At 36.3% G+C, this 19,253-nt stretch overlaps 6 protein-coding genes across 6 annotated transcripts; 3 read left to right on the top strand and 3 right to left on the bottom strand.

Annotated features, from left to right (window-relative positions):
* The first annotated feature begins 214 nt into the window (after positions 1 to 214).
* Positions 215 to 1,596, top strand: LOC108830730 (protein CURVATURE THYLAKOID 1D, chloroplastic). Its single transcript, XM_056993290.1, has 5 exons — positions 215 to 413; positions 613 to 842; positions 1,006 to 1,110; positions 1,204 to 1,275; positions 1,360 to 1,596. Exons 1-5 carry the CDS (start codon positions 275 to 277, stop codon positions 1,429 to 1,431), a joined length of 618 nt encoding a protein of 205 aa, XP_056849270.1. The 5' UTR covers positions 215 to 274; the 3' UTR covers positions 1,432 to 1,596.
* Positions 1,597 to 1,776: 180 nt separating this feature from the next.
* Positions 1,777 to 2,549, bottom strand: LOC130499234 (transcription factor bHLH131-like). Its single transcript, XM_056993291.1, has 2 exons — positions 2,271 to 2,549; positions 1,777 to 2,201 (listed from the first exon to the last, which is right to left on the bottom strand). Exons 1-2 carry the CDS (start codon positions 2,520 to 2,522, stop codon positions 1,803 to 1,805), a joined length of 651 nt encoding a protein of 216 aa, XP_056849271.1. The 5' UTR covers positions 2,523 to 2,549; the 3' UTR covers positions 1,777 to 1,802.
* Positions 2,550 to 3,272: 723 nt separating this feature from the next.
* LOC108818718 (uncharacterized protein At4g38062) lies at positions 3,273 to 6,887 on the bottom strand. Its single transcript, XM_018591642.2, has 2 exons — positions 6,744 to 6,887; positions 3,273 to 6,551 (listed from the first exon to the last, which is right to left on the bottom strand). The coding sequence occupies exon 2, from the start codon at positions 6,511 to 6,513 to the stop codon at positions 3,451 to 3,453; it is 3,063 nt and encodes a 1,020-aa protein (XP_018447144.2). The 5' UTR covers positions 6,514 to 6,551; positions 6,744 to 6,887; the 3' UTR covers positions 3,273 to 3,450.
* A 1,996-nt stretch (positions 6,888 to 8,883) lies between these two features.
* On the top strand, positions 8,884 to 10,445 carry LOC130499141 (uncharacterized). The gene is made up of 2 exons (XM_056993063.1): positions 8,884 to 9,574; positions 9,794 to 10,445. Exons 1-2 carry the CDS (start codon positions 9,199 to 9,201, stop codon positions 9,841 to 9,843), a joined length of 426 nt encoding a protein of 141 aa, XP_056849043.1. The 5' UTR covers positions 8,884 to 9,198; the 3' UTR covers positions 9,844 to 10,445.
* A 110-nt stretch (positions 10,446 to 10,555) lies between these two features.
* LOC130499140 (probable glycosyltransferase At5g03795) lies at positions 10,556 to 12,425 on the bottom strand. The gene is made up of 5 exons (XM_056993062.1): positions 11,873 to 12,425; positions 11,466 to 11,752; positions 11,155 to 11,387; positions 10,912 to 11,069; positions 10,556 to 10,828 (listed from the first exon to the last, which is right to left on the bottom strand). The coding sequence occupies exons 1-5, from the start codon at positions 12,314 to 12,316 to the stop codon at positions 10,727 to 10,729; spliced, it is 1,224 nt and encodes a 407-aa protein (XP_056849042.1). The 5' UTR covers positions 12,317 to 12,425; the 3' UTR covers positions 10,556 to 10,726.
* Positions 12,426 to 15,383: 2,958 nt separating this feature from the next.
* Positions 15,384 to 19,151, top strand: LOC108819844 (uncharacterized). The gene is made up of 13 exons (XM_018592867.2): positions 15,384 to 15,633; positions 15,993 to 16,062; positions 16,169 to 16,284; positions 16,374 to 16,424; positions 16,578 to 16,811; positions 16,909 to 17,056; positions 17,174 to 17,344; positions 17,447 to 17,605; positions 17,721 to 17,827; positions 17,946 to 18,024; positions 18,131 to 18,429; positions 18,516 to 18,632; positions 18,723 to 19,151. The coding sequence occupies exons 1-13, from the start codon at positions 15,482 to 15,484 to the stop codon at positions 19,081 to 19,083; spliced, it is 2,064 nt and encodes a 687-aa protein (XP_018448369.2). The 5' UTR covers positions 15,384 to 15,481; the 3' UTR covers positions 19,084 to 19,151.
* Positions 19,152 to 19,253: the final 102 nt, after the last annotated feature.

Below are 19,253 nucleotides of genomic sequence, written 5' to 3'. Positions count from 1 at the left end.
GAGCCACAAAAAGACGCAAACTATATTTTTCTCGAGAATTTGACAAATTATGGTCGTCGAAAAGCTGTATACAACATCTTTTGTTTTTTACTAGACGTGATACATCGAATAAAAAACAACCAAATTGTTGATAAGGGCCCGGCCCATTAAAACTATAATTGGGCTAAGAATAAAGACCAAATAGCTCAAGAGACTAAAACCCTAGAGGAAGCTACCTTCTTCTCACCTATCTCACAGAAGCGAAAGAGACTCTGGTTAACTCGTCAGTAAGGAAATGGAGCTCTCCACAGTTTCAACTACCATCACTCACCTCCCTTCCAGCACCAACCGCCACGTATATCCCGCCGGAAACGATGTGCGTAGGATCTCACTCCCTCGACAGGGCAACCTTGCATCTCTCCGTCTTCAATCCCGTAAGAGAAACAAAGAACTCACTCCTCCTTCCTGTTTTTGCTTTCGTGCTATGTGATTCACTCGTTTGTGTTTCTTCTGTCTATAAGGAGGAGTATCGTTTTTTGAAATTGATTAATGTTTTTCTTGCCAATTGCCATCAAGACAGAAACTTTGATGTCTGATGTTGTCTTGTCTTTGTGTGTTTTCAATTGGCAAAAGGCACGTTGCGATGTACGAGAAAGTTTCCAGGAGAAACAGTGTCTGAAGAAGACACATCAACGGGAGTCAATGAGTTTGGTTTTGAGAAGAAGCCAGAAGTAGTTGCAGACAAAGAGGATAACTTTACTAGTGAAGCTCAAGATGCAGTCGAAGAGAGAATCTTCACTAGTGAAGCTCAATCTGAAGACGAGCAAACTCAAGCCTCCTTAGAGTTCTTCAACGATATCAAGGTATTTTCATTACATATATTACTTGTAGATATTTGCTTTGAGTTTTGACTGTACACCACTTGTTTGATGAAATGCCTCTTGTTCATAGAGACTACATAGTATAATGTTGACTATGAAGACAAAGATGTAAGTAAGCAGTTGATGTTTGGATTTGTTAATGCAGCTGGACTCAGACAACACGTATTCGATCCTGCTCTATGGGTTTGGTGCGGTACTTGCTGTCTACTTGACTTCTGCAATCGTTGGTTCTCTTGAATCAGTTCCCCTGGTTAGTTCACTTGAGCCACCCTTTTGTTTTTGTTTCCCCTCCAAACATGTGAGGATATATATGTTAAGTAGTAACATTTTATTTTGTTTTCAGTTACCTAAGCTGATGGAAGTGGTTGGTCTCGGATACACACTCTGGTTCACTACACGTTATTTACTCTTTAAGGTATGGAATGTCTTATAAATTGAGTTTATACAGATTTTTTTTTTCATTTCTCAGTAAGAACAACGATTTGAATTTTATTTGCAGAGTAATAGAGAAGAACTCAAGATGAAGATTAGTGACATCAAGAAGCAAGTTCTTGGCTCTGATAGTGATTGAGTAGTTGGTCTTCTTTTTTTTTGTTGCGTGTGTAGAATGGAAAAAAGAAAAACATGTTTCCCTTCCCACTGAACTGTTCTTAGGAAAAAAAAAATAGTTGGTTGTTTTTTTGGTTCAGAGTGTTGAAGAACATCTTTTGATATATAGAAGATTTTTTTTAGAAAAGGTTCCACTAGTAAGTCTCTTAAATTCTAAGTGTGTTTTGTTCCAAGTAGTTACTTGCAACCGTTTTTATTCATATAATAGACTGTGTAAGTGTGTGTCCACCCAAATTCAATAACACTTGGGCTTCTATATACCTTTACATCTATCTATCTACCTTCTCTAATGGGGACTAGTATAGAGACAGATGTGTACACAGAAGAACGCACTCATTGCTGCTGAGGCAACATTAACGATCCTCCACTGCTGTTGTTGTCTTTCGCCTCTGGTTTACGATTCACCACAGGTTTCAATGCTTTCTTGAGCTTAACCAAACCTTCATTCCCATTCGCACCTTGAACAAACAAGACACACTTGGTTCTTCCCCCTACCGTCATCATCTCAGCTCTCACCGCCTTTGCATTCGCTGCTTTCATCGACTCCGCTACCTCCGACATCAGCCCTTCTCTGTCGCTACAGCTGAACACCACTCTCGCAAAGTCTCTGTTCTTACACTGACCCAATCTCAAGCTGTCTTCTAAAGATGGTGTGGTTGGTATCTCGTTAACCAGCTTCTTTAGCTCCTTGAAGTACCTAACAGTCTCTATTAGCACAGATGCTTTGTCCTGCTGTTAAGTTTACGAAAGTGTTAACTATCTTTGATTGGTGTAATAGAGAATGCATAAACCAAAACTTACTTTGATTAAATTTGGAAGAGTGGTGCGAAGAGCTTCAAACTGACAGTTAATCCGAAGCCGTCTTCTTCTCTCTGCGTCGCTATGTTTCTTTGCAGCCACTTCCTTAGACTCGGTTTTTGACTTTGGCTTTGCATTGGCTGAGTACCCTCTGGTGGAGAATAGGTTGCTGCTTGCGGGTCCAGTTGTGAAGAAGTTTCTTCCCATTGTTGTTGAATACGCCGTCGCATTGTAACGCTGAGAAAGTGGACGCATCCCTTGCTCTAACTGCGTTTATACACACAAAACATGATTCAGAGAGGAAGGAGAAGTTTGATTGCTTGTAGAGAAAGAAAGTAGCAGGAAGAGACTTACATGTTGAAGTAAAACCATTGCGACACCAAGGGAAAGGAGAGATCAATAAAAAACAATGGAGGGAATGCTGATTTGTTGTGTGTACATATAAGGACCAACAAAGCCTTGTAATAATAAGAAAGATATCAATGAGAAGATCTCCAAAATGTTGTAATAAATGGGTGACTAATGGGAAATAAGCACGAGAATATATTGTAATAATTAACTCAGAAAACAAACAATAATGAGAGGATACAATAAAGATTGAGATATCTCAAGAAAATTGAAAACTACAATCTTTGTGGAAAGTGAAGTGACTCTTAAGTGTAAAAGAAAGACAAAAAGTGTCTTGTAATCAACTCAAACAATTAAGCATGCTAATGAGTAACGACAATACAATCTTATTCAAACAAAACTACTAAAAGTAAAGAAATTTATTTAATTTTGAACCGATTTAAGATGAACTCCAAAAGGTAAACATTATCATCTGTTTTGTAGGCTCTGTATATCTAAAATAGCCAACAATATATTTATTAATTCAACTTTTAAAAACTCTCTTAAAGTTGCATGTATTGGCAAGTATCATCTCTAAACACAGCCAAATTACAGCAAACCCCGTCGGCAATAGACTAATAGTCCAAATTACTATACATATATAAATGATTTAAGGTGTGTTAAAAGAAAAATAAATAATTAATAAACAAACCATAGTACGTTTGTTTATTATACAATGAGAGAAACCTCTGTTAAGCAAGAGGGTTTCCTTAGATAAAACATGAAAAACAAGTTTTACTGCGAGTAAAACAACTAAAAAACATTGTGTCCTTGTGGAATGGAATCAAACTAAGTCCTAACGGTTAAGTTGTCTAAATGGTGACCTGTCTTCAACCGCAACATCTTCATGCTTCATTGCCAATCTTGGAGAACCAACATTGTTGTTCTCTTTACCAAATCCATCACAACGTTGGACTGTTTTCTCCAAAGCTTTCATCAGCTTCGTGTCTTCATCACACTGCTTCGACATTCCATTCTCCAGGTCGCTGATAAAACAGAGAAGATTTTGTCTTTCTGATGACAAACTTGCGACTTGTTTAACTAACTCTGTCTTGTCCGCTTCTGAAGTTCTTAGCTTTTCCTGCATCTTCGTGGTTACTTCTCTTAACTCTCCCTGCTTAGACGACTCCACTTCTGCTCTGAAACAAGAAACATACTCATCGGATCTTTCTAGCTTCTGGCTAATACTAGAGATCTCCTCTTCGAGTTCTATAATCATCAGCTCCTTCGCCTCGGTTTCTACCTCGGTAAGAATCTTACTTGCAGCCAGTTTCTCCCACGCTTTGTAAACCATACTAGCCTCGTTTTGCTTCTGTTCCAGAAGCAAAGATAAAGACTTTAATGAACCTTCTAATTCATCTCTCTCGTTCTGCAACACCCTCTCTGCAGTTATATGCGCCAAAACAGCACCCTCAAGTTCCCTTGTAAATGATTCTTGTTGAGACAGCTCTACCTCTCTCTGGACCTCTTCCAAGTTCTTGTCCTTCTCCCTCATGATCTTTATAAGGATTTCTTTCTCTGAATCAGACATAGCAGCTGTCTTGGAACTTTCAGAGGTGATAGCGTTTAGTTTATGCACCAGCTCATTTTTCTCTTGCATCACGGCTTCTCCAACTGTAACCTGTTCAAGAAGAGAGGCTTCCACTCTTTTGCGCAGGTTCTGGTTTTGCTCCAGTTCCACTTTCAGCCTTTTAGCAATAGATTTCCAGACCCATAACTGGAACTCAAGCTGGTACGCTTCAGATGTTTTATCAGACAGTTCACAGTTAGCTGCTTCTAAGGCCTCAGAAACTTCAGCAAGTTTCCTTTTCGAGTGGTTTTCCATCTCTACAACTTTCTCTTGTAAGAGAATCAACCTCTCAAGCTTCTCCTTGTAACTTTCAAGCTCTCTTTGTCTCTGCTCTTCGTTTCTTATCAATGAGACATTCTTCTCAACCTCTTCTGCTAACTTTGCATATGCAGTGTCCACCTTGCTGCAGAGCTCTCTAATATTCTCCTTGGAATCACTTTCAAGCTGCGTGATCTGCTCCTCTAAAATCACCCGATGCTTTTCTGACTCCTCCAGCATCTCTTTTTGCTTTTGAACTTCGTTTTCCATCACTGTAAACTTCTCTTTGACAATACCAAAGGACTCAACCTGCCTTGTCAACTTCATGACTTTCTCACGTTCTGCAACGAGGTCCGAGTTTGTGTTGTCAAGTGCATCGCAGACTTGCAGAAGCTTCTCTTCGAAGTCGATTTCAGCCTCTTTCAGTTTCTCTTTCATCTGAGTTTGGAGTTTAGATGACTCCTCAACTGTTTGTTTGTACCTCTCTACCTCTTTCTGCATCTGAAGATTCTCTTCTTCAAAGTGATCCAGCGTTTCAACTCTTTTCAGCAAGCAGGCAACCCTTTCATGTTCTGCTTCAGTCTCCTCACGTGCCTTGGCCAGCGCAACATTCTTTTGCTCTAGCTGCTCAATCAGTAGAGAACACCTTTTCTCTTTGCTTCCCTCATCTTTGGTTTGCTCATCTGTGACATTCACAAGCCTTGACTGAGCCTCAAAGACTGCTCTACTTAACACTAAGAACATAACCGAGACTTCTTCAAACTGTAGCCTCATTTTATCTGCCGAGGAATGAAAGTTTTCAAGTTCCAACTCAAGCTCATTCACTGCCGCATCCTTGCTTCCCAGCTGCAACTTATAATCATTCATCTCTTCAGCCATCTTCTCCAGTTGAGAACTCCATTCAGATTCTTTACTCCTTAGATTAGCTGCACAGTTCTTGTGCGCGTTCTCCAGGTTCCGAAACTTGTTTTTCAGCTTTGATAGCGCAGAGCTTCCTGATCCCTGGATCGTAGCTTCTTGAAGCTCTCTCAACGAACCCAGCAGCTCGCGGTTCTCCTGTTCAAGTTTACCGTTCTCGTACTTCATCTCCTTGAAATACGCCTCTTTTTTACCCAAGGAGTGTCTCAACTCCGCAACTTCCTCGTCTCTTTTGCCACCCAAATCATCCAGCTCCCTTCTCGCGTCTCGGTACTCCGCAAAGGCGTCTTCGTACTTAGCCTTAAACTCAGAAACCTGGATCTCGAGATGCTTTCTTCTCGTCTCTTCTTGAGTCAGCAAACCGTTACACATCTTTAACTTCTTCTCAAGATCCTCTGAGATTCTCGTTTGCGAATCCAGCTTGCTCTGAAGAGAGTATATTTCATCTACAAGCGTCGATCTCTCTTCCTCCCACTCTTTCTTGCAACCTTTGAACGTATTATCAAGCTTCTCGTAAGCTTCCTCGAGATGCTTAAACTGCTCCTTCTTCCATTTCAGCTTCTCCTCCACCTGACTCTTCTCCTCTTCCATTTTAACCGCCACGTCATCTCTCCCCCTCGCTTCTTTCAAATCTCTAACGGTTCTCTCAGCTTCCACCTTCTTCTTCTCCGCCGCCGCTAAACTCCCCTTCAGCCCCTCAATCTCATCCCTATAGACACTGCTCTTCTCCTCCAAGTCAATGTTTTTCTCACTCGCTTCATCCAAAGCCAACACAAGCTTCCTCCTCTCCTCTTCAAATCCACGGCCCTTCTCTTCCCCATCAGCTCTAAGCTTATCATTAACCTCATTCAAACGCTTCACAACCGAATCCTTTTCTCTCAGACAACGCTTCAGATCCTCGTTGGTTCGCTTCAGCTCAGAGATCTCTCTGGTTCTCTCCTCGGATTCGAAACTTTGCTTCTCGATTACTGACCTCGCCTCTTGAATCTCTATCGACCGCTTGTTCTGAACCTTCTTTAGATTGTCGAGAAGCTCTGCTTTGCTTCTGAAGTCTCCTCTTAGCTTCTCGTTCTCGGCTTTGACTTCATCTAGCTCTTTGTACACCATCTCCATCGTTTTGAGCTTAAAAAACCCACTCTCGCTGTTACCACCTACAAAAGCAAATCGAACAACAAAACTGAAAAATTAAAACCAATTTTATCAATCTCAATCCAGATCTAAACCCTAACCAATCCGAAAACTGAGATTCTTCCATCATGAGGTAATTAATCACACTTACAGTCACTAATTTCATAGCACCATGTAACGAAAAATCTACGAAACAGTCTACAAGTCTCAAGTACCTGATTCAAAATGCAGAATCTTCAAACAGAAATTTTCACCAAGAAATGGATTAAGTTCTTCAAAATCGTAGAGAGAGAGAAAAAGAAAATGAGAGGAGAGAGGAAGCAAAAGTTAGGGATTGAGAAAGGAGCCGTTGGAGAAGAAAGGGGAAAGAGTTTTTTTTAAATTTCAAATGTTCAGAAACGGAGAAGATCTACAGTTAATATCGTTAACTGACTTCCGCTTAATAAGCCCATCTTTATTATATGGGCCTTTATGGTGTCGGCCCATCTTTTTCTGACGATCGGGAGAAGCATTATTGTGCAAGATGATGTTTTTTTTTTTTTTTTTGCTTGAATTTGGACAAGATGATGTTAACTGCAACTTCCACGTTATCGTTGATAAACTTGTCAAGGATCGTTACGTTTACGTGCACATGTATTTTATTCTTAGATACATACGTCAACGCTACTTATGTTGTTATGTATGAGAATATGTCAGACAAAAAAACAAAAATCTATTGTTTTTTTTTTTAACTATGGATAATTAGGATAATTATGCTATTACAAACTAGGAAAACGTTATAGACGATTTTACGGCCGACAATTCTACCCGTCACTGACTGCATCACCTCACCTAAACCACCCTATCGTATCCATGCTGCAGAACCTCTTGTAAGCCTTCTCTCTCTTAATTCGCATAATTTTTTTTTTACTAGGACTCAGAATCCAGACCTCTTGGTGTAGAAGAATTAATGAACCCTTAGTCAAACCACTGGACCAATGGAGCTTTTACAAATCTATTGTTTTATTTACTCTTTTTATATAATTTGATTGTGTAATGTTTTATACAGAATCAAATCATGTAACGATAACAAAATGAGTAGGATTTTACCGTATGACTCGCTTATGAGCTAATATGGATAACTAATACGTGTTAGCAAGACACGATACATGCATCTTACACGCAAGTGGAGAGGTGTGAAGATAAAGGTTTGACATTTTATAGTTAGTTGGCTAATTAGATGATTTTGGCGTGTGTTGGCAAATATAAACGAATTAGGAATTAAATCATTTTATATGATTTTCTCGTACGTGTGTGTGTTCATCATTTCTCGACAACGCAACAACACCAACGAGAGGCAACCACAAGCTGTTGAAAAGACCAACGTTTACTTTATTAGCACTTAATTGCAAGTTCCTATTTACAAAAAAAAAAAGTTGCATGTTCCTGATATACTGTGACAAATTTTAATATACAGGATTAGTTGCAATTAAATCAAATTAATCTTATCGTAGCTTTTATCTTTTTTGTTGTAACCGAACTATATATTTTTTTTTTTTTTTTTTTTTTTTTTTGATTAACCAGGTGGTTGACCCCTTCGGGACCCACCCACCTAGGTCCGGCGCCAGCCTGTGTCTGTACCGTTTAAGGCCCTGGACACGCCTCCCCTCCCCGCGAGTCAAACTCGGGTTGCCCCTCAGTGACCGAAGCCTGGGGTGTACCACTGGACTACGAGGTCCGGGTAACTATATATAATTGTTTACTGGATACATTGTTAATTGATATCTTAAGCAGGTGAGACCAAAACGATAAACTAATACTATTGGCTATAAATCACACTTATCCATAACCACCGATTACATATACAAAACTTCATCCATCATAACCAATAAGTACCAAACATGAATACAAATCTCTTCCACATGACATATTATTCAGTTTAATAATATTTCCCACACTATTAATTATCATTACAAAAATGTAAACGCCAAATTAAATTTGGGGGTCAACGCATATACTGGATCGCAAGAAGAGAAACCATATACAAATTTTCCTAGTAACATCATAAGATTTTCCCCGTAACCACCAGAAAAATAAACTATAGGCAGATAACAAAAGGCAGATGAGATTGCCACGTGTCAATAACGTGAGCCTCATATATACGCAAAACGGGATTGGATAAAATATGACACATCATCGATTTTTGTACGGTTGGGGATCCACTTTTCCATTAATCAACGGTCGATAGTAACTCTTCCCCTATTTCCTTATTATTAATTAATGTATTTTTGCTTGTATCAATCATAAAATCGTAGCTTAATGATTGGAGAGGACAATTGTTAGATCGTGGCCGTTGGATGAAACTTAAACCAAAAGTTCCGAGAAATCGAATTATAAATTGCAGAGGAAGGAGGAGATGGCTAGCTCTTGAGTAGAAGGGACACATTTGGTCGGAGAGATATGATGGAAGAGGACGATACATAAATAAAAGTTTTAATTTTTAAATCGCTTTCTGGTGTTTGATCTCGTTTCTCAAATCTTTGCTTCAATGGTTTGTTGTGTCCTAAAGGTGACAGACACTTTGGTCTTTTAGCTAAGATTGCAACTCTTGTCGGAAAAAGCTAATCTCTTTCAACCCAGATCGAAAGTTTGATCCTTTTTTTCAGAAATCTTGGAGTTTAAATTCTCGAAATGATGATTAGAAAGATCCCGACTTGGCCTTGGTGGTTGTTAGGTGGTAAAAAGGAGAAAGAGACCGAAGCTCTCAAGTTCCCTGCAAAGATAAATAGAGACAAAGGAAGGGTTATCAAGAGGAAGGAGATGGAACTTGAGAGCTTTGGTTCTTCTGGCTCTGAATCCGTGGCTCTTGCTGCTGCTGCTGGGGATGGGCCTGAGTGGTCTGTTGGATGGACTGAGCCACATGGACCTGGTTTCCAAACCGATGAAGAAGGAGATGACGGTGGCTTCTTAGTCCTGGTTCCTTGTTACAGAGCTGTCGTTGAAGGCTCTGGTAATAATAACCAGTTCTTGTCTGCTGTCAAGAATCTCCCCAACGGTTTGCCTCCTGGTATGTCTCTTGGGGGTTTGATATTAATGCTAATCTTTGGTGTTTGTTTAATAGCATGAGAATGGTATAATATATAGTTGCTCTCTTAGAGGTTTCTTTTTGTATCGCCATGTGTAAATGATCCACGTGATTCAACAATCTTTGCTATTTGATGTTTCAACATTTTTGTCCTAATCCAAAGTGCTCAAGATCCGTTTTCTTTGAATCAAAATGGTGCAGATGGGAAGAACTACATGGAGCAATGGCTTTCATCTCTGCAGAACCTTTGACCAGGTCTCCTTCCTTTTGTAGTTAGTTAAGTAGTTTTAGTTCTCTAATTCCATTTTGGTTACTACATTAACCCTGAAAACTCAAAAAAAAAGAGAAAAAAGAAAAAGAGGAAAAAAAAAGAAGAAGCTCAAATAGTTTTACAGTTTAGATTAAGATGATTGGTATTGTATATTGGTCCTGGAAACGGATTAAGCCCCCCCAAAAAAAAACAAGAAAAAAAGAGTGAAAAAAAAACAATGTGTGGGATTGTAAAAGCTATGAAAGAAGAAGCAGCTTTATGGTTCATATGAAGATGATGCAAGTTGGTTACATTGATCGATCAATGAAAGAGGATGGAGAACAATTGACATTGATCCTGGGAAAGGAATATTTTTTTATATCAAGAAGATGGATGGACTTGTTGATCTGGAAGAGGATTGAGACTGAAAACTCATGTAAAAAGTCTTCAATGTAAATACTCACAAGAGTGATGTATATAACTCCCTCCCTTCTTCTTCTTCATCAAGATTGAGTTTGAAGTGATTGCAGATTGTATGTAATTTGTTAACTACCACTGATCTTTTTGTACATTGAAACAGTAATGCCATTGTAATTCTCTAAAGACATTTTTTCTGTATATATATGTATTCATTGGTGTCAAAAGAATAAAAAGTATATGTTTATCTTGTAATTGGCTAAGTGAGTAATCCCAGGATGGAACAGAGTACACAATTCACAAAAAAATAATTAAATTTCCTCAAAAGAATGCAATGTTGTTGTTTGGTGTTACTGTTATAAGCTATGATAACAAAAAACTTACAAGAGGTGTACATACTAGCTTTTTCTTTTTTTTCTTTTTGCTTCGGACCGTATCTACTCGTTGGAAAAAAAAAAGTCTTCGATTCAGTACTTGATGACATGGTGGCGTAACCATAGTTCATACATGATCATGTGAAACGCATCGAATTTAACCGGTGGTGAGTTCCATTGAAAATGCTTCTGAACCTGCAAAAAAAAAACAACAAAGACTAATTTAATCAGCTTCTTGTTATAACACAAAGAAAAATGGTGAAAATTTTGTTCTGTACCTTGACTAAGTTGTTATGCAACGAAACAAACTCTGACTGTGGTATGTTCTTGAGGATCTGCTTGAGGTTATACACATCTCGCTCTCTGAGTACAACCGCAAACTTCCTCCAGTCCAGGATATCGTTGAAAGGAAGGTCGTAGTAGTCTGACAATATAACTGATCCACAGAACAAAACAACAACAACCATAAGTTTTTAGTCTTCTTCCTTTGAAGAGTGATTTAAAGAGAAACACTTAATTACCAGGAACACATCCGTAATGGATTGAGTCAGTAATTCGAGCACTGTTGACTTGAGAACCACCGGGACATATGCAGAACTTAGTCCTGTAGAATCTCTTCTGGTATACCAAATGTCCCGTAGCTCTGTTTATCCTGTTGTTTGAAATATCGAGCTCAGTGTCGTTCTCCCACACACGGGCGAGTATTACACGTATCTTGGAGTTTCTATGACCCGCCCAAAAACCAAGCGTCGTCCTGTAAGTAACACCACCGTTCAACAACAGTATTAGTAACCACTAAACAAAGAGGTAAGGGAGCTAAGTGTGTTTTTACCGGTTCTCAACGTCATTGCCACCGGCAGGGAGAGCAAAAGGCTGAAGGACTTGAGGCAAAGCAACATCTTTATGAGGAACGAAACTAACATTGTAACTCGGAGAGCACACAACCCTAATCGTGTTCTTAATCATAACCGGAGACCCTTCAAACGCTCTAACACCAACGTCATGGCACGTGACGAAAAAATGATCCGCACCCAAAGTCCTGTTCCAGTAAGGATACTTTGCTATCAGCCCGTCGACGTAGTCTCGAACAATCACAGTCATGTCCTCATACAATGTCCCCTGGCACAGAAAAAGAATCAAACTTTTAGTATAAAGCATCAAACTTTAAGTACAAAGACTCAAACTTTTAGTACAAAGACTCAAACTTTAAGGCGAACCAAAGTGGGTAAAGGTTGATACTTTGCCACGCATCTTGTGAGGGGAGACAGGGACGAAGAAGAGATGGGCCTCCTCGGGATCAAGCGTGCGGAAACGAGACTCTCTGATGTTCTGGAAGAAGTAACCTTCGCTGGCGTATTTGCCGGTGAGTTTCCTCGGCGTCTGGTAGAACGTGGCGGGATCTCCGTCGGGGTAGATGTAGACCTTGAACTTCCTCTCCATCTCCGCGTAATTGAGCCGGAACGAGTCCGGGGAGTGGTATACGTCGGAGTAGTCTTCGGAGGAGGACTGTGGGACGTGGATCGTGGACTCCGCCGCCGCCGACGCGGCGAGAGACGGCGGAGGGGGAGTGCGTAGGGAGTCGAGAGAGAGGTAGAAGAGGGAGAGGAGAGTGAGGGCGGCGACGGTGAGGAGGGATCCTTTGAGTGAGCATAGCGGCGAGGACGGTTTAGTGGTGATCGTCATCGGGAGGGATCTAAAGAGAGTTTTGTTGGATTTTGCGGAGTTCAATCAATCGATCTCCGCTGCATTTGGTTTCTTCTTTGACACTAAGCTCACATGGGCTATTAATATTATTGCTTTTCTTTGTACATGGGCTATTTAATAGAATGGTGCATCGTTTTTAAGCAAAAAAAAAAAACAATTCTTTTAATGATATTCAAATTTAAGAATGGAGTATATTATTTTGAGTAGGAAAAAAAAATGAGGATATTGATAATTTTCTTCAAATTTGAGTGAATACTATCTATAACTTTATTTTTATTATTGAATTTTCTATTTGTAAATTGATCTTTAAATTTTTTATATAAAGATTTAATATTGTTGTTTATACTTTAGCGATATTTTCAGAAGACACAAAAATAAAATTTTGCCAAAAAGACACACAAGGAGGAAATGACTAAAAAGTTTCATTTAAAAATAAAAAAACCTTTTCTATCGTTATTTTATAGATATGTATATTAGATTCTAATTTCTTGAAACTGTTTTAAAATATTTTTATTTTTGAATATTAGTTTTTTTTTTAGTCCTAAACCACACATTCTTTTAAAATTTCGCTCCTCAAATCTAAATTCTAAACCTAGATTAATTAACTATACAGATATAAATGTCTATTAAGATATTTAATAAAATATTTTGTTCATTTTAATGCTGGTATACTATATTTATGATAAAAAAAATTGATTGAAAGGTAAAAAAAAATTATGGAAATAAGAAAACATAACTGTGTTACAAGGAACACATGGTGGTTTAATATTGGAAAAATTTTCATCTAGTTGAAATAAATGTCTAATTTTTTCGTTAAGAAAACCCACTCAAAATTGTTGTTGACAAATCATTTAATCATAAATTTTTGTTGATCATACTATTTTAGTCTCATCATTTAGTCAATAGTTATAGTTGATTAACATTAGTTCTATAAAAATATCTTTTAAAGCTGATGATTTTTTTGGAAAAAAAATGTAAATCAACATTTTGTCAAGAAACTAGATGTTAATTTTTAGAATAACATTTCATAAACAAGAATATTTAATATATGAAATATAAAATTTTCATTATTTTAAAAATAAAACATGTATATTTTTCTTTATTAAATAATTATAAAGAAGTTTTATAATTTTTTGTGATACTTATGTCACTTTTTGCTAGAGAGAATTTTTTCATTGCTCAATTGTCACAAAATATGGATTGGTAAACTTTTATGTAGCGAGAAGACATCAGTCTTGGCTGTTTCAGTTCTTTGTTAACGAAAGTTGAGTCCTCTGAATGGTTTCTCAAAGAAAAAGGGAAGAGGATAGTGGAAGATGGAGATTGGACGTTAAAAGAAGGAGATGATGTCTCTGTTCTTGGTGTGCTCTGCTTTCTGTGGATCCCTTATATTTTTTGGTATTTTGGATGACAATGTGGTAGTGCCATTTTTATATTTAATGAAACAACTTTGATGGAAAAAAAATTATGTCACTTTTTGAACTACTCATATGGGTCTAATTGGATTATGTTTTTATAATTTTATTTTCATTTTTTTATTTTTTGTAAAATATTAATATATATTTTTTATTCTTGGAAAATAAAATTAATGGTAGATAATTTTATGATTCCATTGACTGACGTAGGAATAAGATCTTGATAGTTCTCGGTAAAACTTATTTTTCATTAAATGTGGAAAGAATCTTGTAACAAATTTTCAGAAATTATATAAATTTTATTTGAAAGATCTTAATTATAAACATAAAGAATCAAAAAAATCAATCAACTCAATAGATTTATTTATTTATAATATAAATGAAAGTGTAGAAAAATTACTTTGAGGAAATTAAAAACTTTTTTATTTTTGGTCTGAATTATTTATTTTTATAATTTTATTTATTAGTGTTGAGTTATTAAAATTCAATATCTTAGAAAAGTATTGATTTGTATTTATGACAAAAAATATCAATTTAAAATTTATTTTAGACATACTGTTAGTCAAATGTAATTATTGACTAACATTAAAACTAAAATGGTATGGTTAATGAAAATTTATGATTAAAATAATTTGTCAATAATAATTGAATGTTTTTTTGCTCTTACAAAAACACTAGTAATTTATTTCAATTAATTTGAAAGTTGATGTTTAAATGATATTTTCTTAATAGATGAGGACTTTTTTCTTTCTTGGTTTAAATTAATTTTTTGTTTAGTTAACTTAATTAATTGTGGTTTACATGATTTGGATTCAAATTATTTGTTGGGTTTGAAATTTTTCGGTTTTAAGTCAATTTAAATCAATGGTACATGAAATAATTTTAGGATTAAATGGTTTAACCCGGTTTACAATAACCATTCCGGTTAAGTGAAATTAAATAAAATATAGGCCAAAGAATAAAAAATTTGCTAATTCGTAATCAAATGTGTGGCCAAATTTTAAGAAATATATCAAATTGTAACTAAATATGTGATTAGAGGACGAATAATTCTATCATATTATGACTAAATCTATCAAAATTAAGTAAATTTATAGTCAAAATAATAAATAAGTCAATACGTAAATAAATCTCTCAAAACAGGTAAATATGTGGTCAAAGAGAACATGATTCTATCAAATCTTATATAAATCTTTTTTGATAAATTTTTGATAAATCCATTCCAGAAATTTAGTAATAGTACTTTCATAATTATCTTTTTAACAAATAAAATAGAAGTAAATTAGGTTTGAAAAAACAAACTAATAATTAAAAATTAGAGTTAAATTAATAATCAATTTATAAATAAGCGTTAAACAAGTTTTTTCCTACAATGTTACAACTTGTTACGTTCATTGTGAATAATGCAGTACAAAACTTCACAATATAACACTCTTTTTGATAAAACACTTTCAGAAACTTAAAGAAAAATTATCAGGAAGTTTTCCATTAAATTGCAAAAAGAAAAATTATATATTATGAGAAAAAATTAAGGAAACACAAAGGACAATAAAAAGAGGAATCTCAGAAAAACAAAATCTTTTCCGTGTCCTTATATGAAACCGAGTCCTATTAGAACTCTAATGTCAGAAGTCAAAGTAACTCCTAGTTAGGTTTTGGTGCACCTATACCCGTTTAGTCTTGGACTTTGTTTGACAAAATTTTACCACACATACATATATAAATATGGATGTCTCCGCAGACATCTTATTCTTACATTAAATTCGATCTTGAGATTTGGAAAAGAAAAGAAAAGATGATTTCGCAGAAGAAGATAGTTTCATCGTTGATATGTTTCCTTCTGTTGCTTCTTCTTCCGATAGCTTTTTCTGAGACGACGAGGTCAGTTTATTTGTTTTAATCTTCATGATATGTTTCGTTACGGTCAAATATGCATGCGCATACACAATAACATGTATCTAAATCTATGTATGCACACCAAGTTCACATGTTTTTCAAATCTCATGCATGTTTCGTTTGTTTTATGCTAATAAGCAATTATGATGTTTGTGTATGAGTTTGAAGATATTATAGATTTTGACATTCATTAAAGGTCATACAATCCTTTATTTCGTGTCTAGATAACTTTCGAAACAAACCTTTATTGCGTTATAATTAACTCAATTAATTGTATATGTGCACTGAGCGTTTTCAATTCAGTTCATTAACGTTATTTAATTGTTATTATTGAACTTCTACAGGAACTTAAGGGGAATAAGTGCAAGAGCTCCAACAGTGCAGCAGATAAAAAACAAACATGGCGCTAAAGAGGTATGTATATACACCATGTCTTCAATCAATAATAGTAGAAAAATATCATGCTAATTACATTCTAAGAGCTGAAAAATAACTAGTATAAATTGCTTATTTCTTTCAGGTGATAGTGGACAATGGAATTTTCAGAGTGACTTTCTCGAGTCCTCAAGGATTTATAACTGGGATCAAATACAACGAAATCGACAATGTTCTTAATCCACATCTCCGAGCTCGAGGGTAAGTAATTAATTTCAGCGATTTTATATTATAGTAATCAAATAATATATAAAAACTGTCCTGCTTACCTAATTCTGGTGTTATGTTAGGTACTGGGACATAACATGGCAAAGAGAAAACATTTTCCCAAAATTGGATAGGTAATTAACTATTTAATTTAATAACTTGTCTAAAACTGTCAATTGAAACATGTTCATATTTATAGAGCATATATGTACAATAGGTTTCATAATTATTTTCAAGAATAATATAGTCTTTGTAATTTACGAAGGTATTTTATCTTTGTTCATCAGAATCGAAGGAACCAACTTCAGAATCATAACTCAAAACGAAGAACAAGTGGAGATTTCTTTCTCTCGAAAATGGAATGGTGGTACCGATCATGTTCCATTAAACGTAGACAAGAGATATATTATCCGTACCAATACTTCAGGAATCTACACGTATGGAATTTTTGAGAGACAGCCCGAATGGCCAGAAGTGGAGATGGGTCTAATTCGAGTCGCATTCAAACTCAACCCTGATAGGTATTTTATATGTTCTCATTTTAAGAAAATCGATGATATTCATGTTATTTGTTTGAATAACAAAGTTTATTTAAATTTGGTGTAAATGTGTTTGTAGATTCCATTACATGGTGGTGGCAGATAATCGGCAAAGACAAATGCCAACAGACGATGACCGTGACATCGACAGTGGCCGTGCCAAGCCCCTTGCTTACAAAGAGGCTGTACAATTGACTCATCCTCACAACAAAATGTTCAAAAACCAGGTAATTAGTTTTTATATACAATTAAAAAGCTCTAAACTGAATATAGGATAGACACGGATTATAAATCTATGAAAAAACTTAACTCGAGTATTGAACATTCAAATTGAATAATATTAGGTGGATGATAAGTACCAGTACACATGTGAGGTCAAGGACAACAAGGTGCATGGTTGGATCTCGACCAAGTCCAATGTTGGTTTCTGGCTCATCTCACCGAGCAGCGAATACCGCTCTGGTGGACCGGTCAAACAGGAACTCACGTCTCACGTCGGTCCCACGACCCTCACGGTAAGTATATGATCCAAAACTTTTTAATCTTAGATTTCAAAACTCAATAGGAAAATATTTAGTTTTCATTTTATCTTTTAACTAATTAATTTTATAATGCAGACCTTTATAAGCGAGCATTATGTTGGTTCGGACATGGAGACAAGGTACAAAGCTGGTGAAGCGTGGAAAAAGGTCTTGGGACCTGTTTTCATTTACTTGAACTCTGATCCTACCGGCAATAATCCACAATATTCATTATGGGAAGATGCTAAACGACAGGTTTACTATAGTTTTGTTATAATCTTAGTTTTTAATACGTAACTTATGAAAGTGACAAAAAAAATACGTAACTTATGAAAGATGAGACGTTAACTTCGTTATATTTAACCTTCAGGCTGAACAAGAAGTTGAAGCATGGCCGTACGATTTTGTAGCGTCTTCTGACTTCCCTACTCGTCAAGAAAGAGGAACCATTACCGGTCGTCTCTTTGTCAACGACAGGTATATTTACATACAGGAGTCCAAAATAATAATAAAAATATTTACTTTTTGACTATTTGACCAAATTTTTTTTTTTGACTTTTTATTAACATTTTTTTAATCTTCGCAACGTTTTCAGATTCTTGACTCCGGCAGGATCTGCATACGTCGGTTTAGCACCACCTGGAGAAGCTGGTTCATGGCAGACAAATACCAAGGTTTGTCTATTACATTTTAACGTCTCTTCTTTAAATTTAATTTAACTTTAGTGTAACTAAATTATTAAATTGCATGCATTGATCATTAAATATTGTGTTTACGCAGGGATACCAATTCTGGACGCAAACGAACGAAACCGGCTATTTCACGATTGATAACATTAGACCGGGAACGTATAATCTATACGGATGGGTTCCCGGTTTTATAGGAGACTTTACATACCCAAACCTACTTAACGTAGCTGCAGGTTCAGAGATAAATCTTGATAGAGTTGTGTTCAAGCCTCCTAGGAATGGTCCAACATTGTGGGAGATTGGTTTACCGGACCGAACCGCAAGAGAATACTTTGTACCGGAACCATACAAGAATACAATGAATCCCTTATACGTGAACCACACCGACAAGTACGTTTTTGATCCTCATGATGATCTCGGTTGATATAGTGATTCAAAACCGGTTTTGGTGCTAATGATTCTGGTTTGTTCCACAGGTTTAGGCAGTACGGGTTATGGCAACGTTACACAGAGTTATATCCAAATCATGATCTTGTCTACACAATTGGAGTTAGCAACTATAGTCAAGACTGGTTCTACGCTCATGTCACAAGGTGAATAACAAATTACACAAACCAAAAAGGTTTTATTGAGCTAAATCAAGTCTTAAGAAATAATTAATTAGAATTTGTTTTTTTCGGCAGGAACATTGGTTCGACCTATGTACCAACGACATGGCAGATCGTGTTTGAACTTCCATATGTGAACTGGCGAGGTAGCTACACATTGCAACTAGCTTTGGCCTCGGCTGCACGGGCTAACTTACAAGTACGGTTCAACAATGAAAACTCTAGGCCATTCTTCTCGACGGGTGACATCGGAAGAGATAATGCTATTGCAAGACATGGAATCCATGGAGCCTATCATCTTTATAGCATCGATGTACCTGGAAGCTTACTAAGAACCGGGACAAACACAATCTATCTACGTCAGTCTAAAGCGTTGGGACCGTTTGAAGGTCTTATGTATGATTATATTCGTCTTGAAGGCCCTTCTACAGCTTAGTTTCAACACTAGTTAATATTTGTTTGTTTTTAAATTTTTTTTTACACAATTGTTGGGAGATTATAGTTTGTATAGATCAGGGTCTTAGATATTTACTGATTTATAGATATGTTTTTTTATATATTATTTATGAAACTGATTTGGATTATATAATAAGTATTTAATTTTGT

This window comes from Raphanus sativus, chromosome 8 (genome assembly GCF_000801105.2).
Source record: "Raphanus sativus cultivar WK10039 chromosome 8, ASM80110v3, whole genome shotgun sequence".
In the NCBI taxonomy this organism is placed as follows: domain Eukaryota; kingdom Viridiplantae; phylum Streptophyta; class Magnoliopsida; order Brassicales; family Brassicaceae; genus Raphanus; species Raphanus sativus.
The sequence above is the reverse complement of the archived record's forward strand: the minus strand, read 5'-3'. Positions and strand labels throughout refer to the sequence as shown.